Genomic DNA, 5,009 nt, shown 5'->3' on the forward strand with positions numbered 1-5,009 from the left:
GTATGTATTTCCAAATACATATATTATATTCTTATTTTAAAAAGATGTACAGTGGGTTAAAGGAAATATATTAATCTGCAGTCTGAAATTGAGCTACATGTGAATGAAAGATATAATAAGAGGCATTTTACTTATTGCTAAAAGGCAGATAAACCCACATGAACTCAGTTTATGCACCTTGTCATTTACAGAGCAGAGTTAAACCATCTTTTTAAGGCTGACATAACTCCATGCCAATGTGAGTTGCATTACAAAGAGCCTTTTAAGGCAAAATGTGTGAATTAATCCTTTTATGAAAGTATTACTGATTTTCAGTTGTATTTTGGTGGTTTATAAATGATCACAGACTGGACCCTTATATTTACCACTGCATCACTGGTTGTAAATTACCTATTCTATTTGCATGAACTAGGTGATTCATAAACGTGTCCTTGTGTGAAATACTGGTGGGGATTTCAAACTTTCTGTTTAAACGTAATGAATTATAGCAACGAAAAAATGTGCAGCCATTTAAGGATAATGCCGAGAATTTGGTGTCTAGTGCAGCGGGCCATCCATCACGTCCACAATAAAGGAGTTTTTGCCTGACGGTAGAAATTTATGGTCGCCCTTCTCTGCCCTAATAACTCAACCCACTGTGTCAGAGCCTGACAGCCGTTGCCGAAAACAGCACCCCTGTTATCAATCAAAAAACACTTGCATATGTTTAACTTTCGCCTGATCAGCAAGACATTTATAGGCTATTGAGTAATAAGATAAGTGGGTCTGTTTCGATGGGAAGAAATGTGTAAGCCTTAATGATTAATGACAGGCACTGGATGTTTTTTTAGCCCTCTTGGGTAAAAAAAAAAAAAAAAAAAAAAAAAAAAGATAATATTTTTGTTGGGTCCGCGGCAGAATGCCGTCTTTTTATTTCAGAGGGGGGAAAAAACAAAACTTGAAAATCATAGCCTATTAAACAGATGCCTCAAAGAATTAAGATTCTGTAAAAATGCCTCGGGGTTTTTGTTGGTTGGCAGAGCTTATCTCCTGTTAAACAAATCGCCATTGTGAGTTTTGCCAGGCCCAACAAACTAATAGGCCTAAATTATGACGGGGGCGTGAGGAAGAGACGCATACCTTCTTCTCTCCATTCCTCACTGGACTCACTTTACAGTAGTTGACCTGAATCTGACTGCGGGAAAAAAATCTGTAGACAGCTGACAGATAACTGGCGTGCAGGACAGAACTGACAGATGACAGGATGGGTGATTGAGAGGAGAAAAAGTTACTGAAATGTGGGACATGCGCCTGCCGATGGATATCAGTGCGCGTTTGACTGAAAATCCAACCAGAAACGTCCGAAAGGCATTCAGCTGATATTTATTTGAGTTTGACGGGTCGAAGCTGGCTATGCTGTTCACTAATGTGTCATTAGGTCAAAGGCTATCCCTTTTAGAGCCGTATTTGTAGACACGTGTTTCCAAAACGTGATCCTGGGACCTTACTGCGATTTAGATCTAATTTTCTTGCTAGAAGGTAACAGTGCATAGCAATGATTATTTTTGGTCACGAGTTTCACTCTCTCCACTGCAATCTTCCCAGCTACATAAACAACAAAGCTCCTTTCAGATAAGGATTTCTGGGATAAATCGTAATTAAATGGGGTAAAGTGTATCTGTATCTATCTAAACTTGACATGAAATAAACTTTTGGTCACCCTTATCTAAGATATCCCCTGGCTATGCTTAATAAGAGTCGACCTACCCAAAAACCACACAGGACGGAAGAGAGGCGCATGCGTAAAAGCTCCAATTACGCAAAGGCGCATATAAAACTCAAAAGTAAAAGCGCTTGGAATGAGTGAAACATGAAATACACGCCCGTCTGAGGAGGTAACGTCACATTCCCTCGACCCTCCGATTACCTCGGGGTCTCATTTTGATTGGAAGGCGGCAAAGGCTGTGATCTCAGGACTAATTCAGATGCTGCCGGAGGGGAGGGGGGTGTTTTTCCTGCCCACGACCCACGTATACTGAGAGTGCACTCGGACCCGCAGCCACACTGTCAGAGCGTCGCCGGGGATGAAGCCACACGGTCGCGGCTGTGATACGCACGGATTCTGCTCAGACATTCCGCGTCTCTTTTAAGGATTTAACATTATTGCTCGGGCAAAGGCTTTAACCGCATGACGCTTTGACTCTTGGTTGTCTTTACCCTACACATGTATTTTTCAACTATTTCCACGAGAATTGGGTCATGATCACATCGCCCACGGTCTCTGTCCTGAGAAATAGCACGAATCCAGCCTGGGAGAGCGGCTCCTCGGGGGAGAAGGGCGCAGTGAAGATCAACCACCTATCTGTTTACAACTCCGTCTCTCCCACAGATCCTTCTCGGCAAGCCAGTCGTCTTCCCATAAAGGTTTTGAAAATGCTCACGGCTCGGGGAGGACACATTTTGCACCCGGAGTACCTGCAACCCTTACCGTCCACTCCTATCAGTCCTATTGAGGTAAGCACGACGATGAAAACTGCAGTGAACTGCTGACAAATTTGATTAAAAGGCTTGCACACACTGGCGAAAATTCACTAAACCATAAGTCATGGCACCTAATGTCATTTGGCACCAAAACTTCCACCCCGCTTTTATCGGTTACATTTTTTGCGATAAAGTGGAGTAGTGACTGACGGCGAACAAATTATTATTATTGTAATAATAATAATTATTTAGACATTTTGGTAAAATAATCGACAGCTTTGTCCTGGATAACCCCGTGGGGATATTTTAGATATTGTTTCTAAATACTTTCCTGTCAATTTCTGTTGGATTTTTGCTGTCTATCGTGATTTAAAAAAAAAAAAAAAAAAAAAAACACGATGAAATTTGCACTAATTCGCGCTGGAGTGTCCGTTGCCTTGCCATAACAAATTGACGCCCATGTCTGTAAAATATCATGTTAGATGTGTGGCAGTGAACATCCTATCTTCAATGCAAAACAGCTCTGGTGTGTATGCTCTCTCTAACACAGCCACAGTGCAGTGTTATTTCGAGTTTCATCCTGAGACAAGTTTATGCGCAATGCGTAAAATACGCGTAATGGTAATTTCTGTGTATTTTTCATGAAAACACAATATGGATAAGTGTTTGTACGAATTACATCAATTGTGTCTTGTCTCGTTTCACAGCTGGATGCCAAGAAAAGTCCACTGGCTCTTTTGGCTCAAACGTGCTCTCAGATTGGTAAACCGGATCCTCCGTCTTCCTCCAAACTATCGTCTGTAACCACAAATGGATCTAGTGACAAGGAGACGAAATCCGGACCGCTGAAAATGAGCGACATCGGAGCCGAAGATAAATCTAGCTTCAAACCCTACTCCAAATCGTCAGAGAAGAAGGACTCGACCAGCAGTCTCAGTGGGGATAAAACTAGTTTCCGAGTGCCTAGCGCCACCTGCCAGCCGTTCACCCCCAGGACAGGCAGCCCTAGCTCCTGCACCTCCGTTTCTCCACTGCCGTCTGAAGGCAAACCGGGAGAGAAGGAGGAAAAGAAGGAGGCAGATAGCAATAAAACCAGTTCGACGGAGAGCAATGGTAGCCATAGGATAAGTGGGATTAACTCCGATGCAAACCAACACCAGGAGAGCACATCTGGGTCCAAAACTGTTACGTCAGACTCAACATCTGTAACCTCATCGTCCTCCTCCGTTCTCGGGTCTGGACTGGTGGCCCCTGTTTCTCCCTACAAGCCCGGTCATACAGTTTTCCCCTTGCCACCTGCTGGTATTTCCTATCCTGGAAGTTTAGCAGGTGCATATGCAGGTTATCCGCAGCCGTTTCTCCCTCCTGGAATGACTCTAGACCCCACCAAATCAAGTAGCCAGCTTTTAAGCGCACAGTTTGCTGCTGCCAGCTCACTTGGATGCAGTAAGGCAGGAACAAGCCCCTTAGCTGGAGCATCACCCCCCTCTCTAATGTCTGCAAGTCTGTGTCGAGACCCATACTGCCTGAGTTACCACTGCGCAAGCCATTTGTCCGGCGCATCCAGCGCCAACTGCGCACATGACTCTGCGGCTGCTGCTGCGGCCGCCACTGCGCTGAAATCTGGATACCCACTCATGTACCCGACGCACCCCTTGCATGGAGTGCATTCCTCGGCGCCCTCTTTCAGCGGGCACCCGTTATATCCTTATGGCTTTATGCTCCCCAACGACCCCCTGCCGCATGTTTGCAACTGGGTGTCTGCCAATGGACCTTGCGACAAGCGCTTTTCTTCCTCCGAGGAGCTTCTCGGTCACTTGCGGACTCACACGGCCTTTGCCGGTACGGAGAAGTTGATATCGGGGTACCCGGGGTCATCTTCGCTCGCAAATGCTGCTGCTGCCGCTGCAATGGCTTGCCACATGCATATGCCACCAAACGGTAGCCCTGGTAGCCCCAGCACACTGGCCCTCAGGGGCCCGCATCACCCCCTCGGACTGAGCAGTCGCTATCACCCGTACTCTAAAAGCCCCCTGCCTACTCCCGGGGCCCCAGTGCCGGTCCCCGCAGCCACTGGTCCATATTACTCTCCGTACGCGTTGTATGGACAAAGACTGACAACAGCATCGGCCTTAGGATACCAGTAGAGACAAAGAATTATACATAACATTTATAAAGGAGATTTAGGCCCAATGAGTTTTATATTGTACTTCATGCAGGGACGGGATCCATGTGGGGATCAATGTATTTATTTGCGATAGCTCCAAGCGTGACTAAAATAAAAAATAATTATAATATAACTTTCAAAAGCCTCAATGTGCATTATTTTACACGGAGGAAGATACTCTGTTTACGTGTATTGTGTACTGAAACGTCCTCAGTTTGTTACTGCATTAAGGGGCCTCTCCCTACTGTAAACCTATAAAATTGTGTTATAGATGTTATGCTTTATGCTGAATGGACAACTGGGACTTTTGCAGAAGTTATTTTAATTATGCCTTACATAGACAGGTTATAGGTCTGTCTCTTATGAGGAATATGTCAGAGTG

The 5,009-nt window shown here is 44.9% G+C and overlaps 1 protein-coding gene across 1 annotated transcript; it reads left to right on the forward strand.

Annotated features, from left to right (window-relative positions):
* Positions 1 to 1,901: 1,901 nt before the first annotated feature.
* Positions 1,902 to 4,726, forward strand: LOC115377388 (zinc finger protein 503-like). Its single transcript, XM_030077078.1, has 2 exons — positions 1,902 to 2,493; positions 3,168 to 4,726. Exons 1-2 carry the CDS (start codon positions 2,239 to 2,241, stop codon positions 4,605 to 4,607), a joined length of 1,695 nt encoding a protein of 564 aa, XP_029932938.1. The 5' UTR covers positions 1,902 to 2,238; the 3' UTR covers positions 4,608 to 4,726.
* The last annotated feature ends 283 nt before the right edge of the window (positions 4,727 to 5,009 follow it).

Source organism: Myripristis murdjan, chromosome 19 (genome assembly GCF_902150065.1).
Source record: "Myripristis murdjan chromosome 19, fMyrMur1.1, whole genome shotgun sequence".
NCBI classification, from domain to species: Eukaryota; Metazoa; Chordata; class Actinopteri; order Holocentriformes; family Holocentridae; genus Myripristis; species Myripristis murdjan.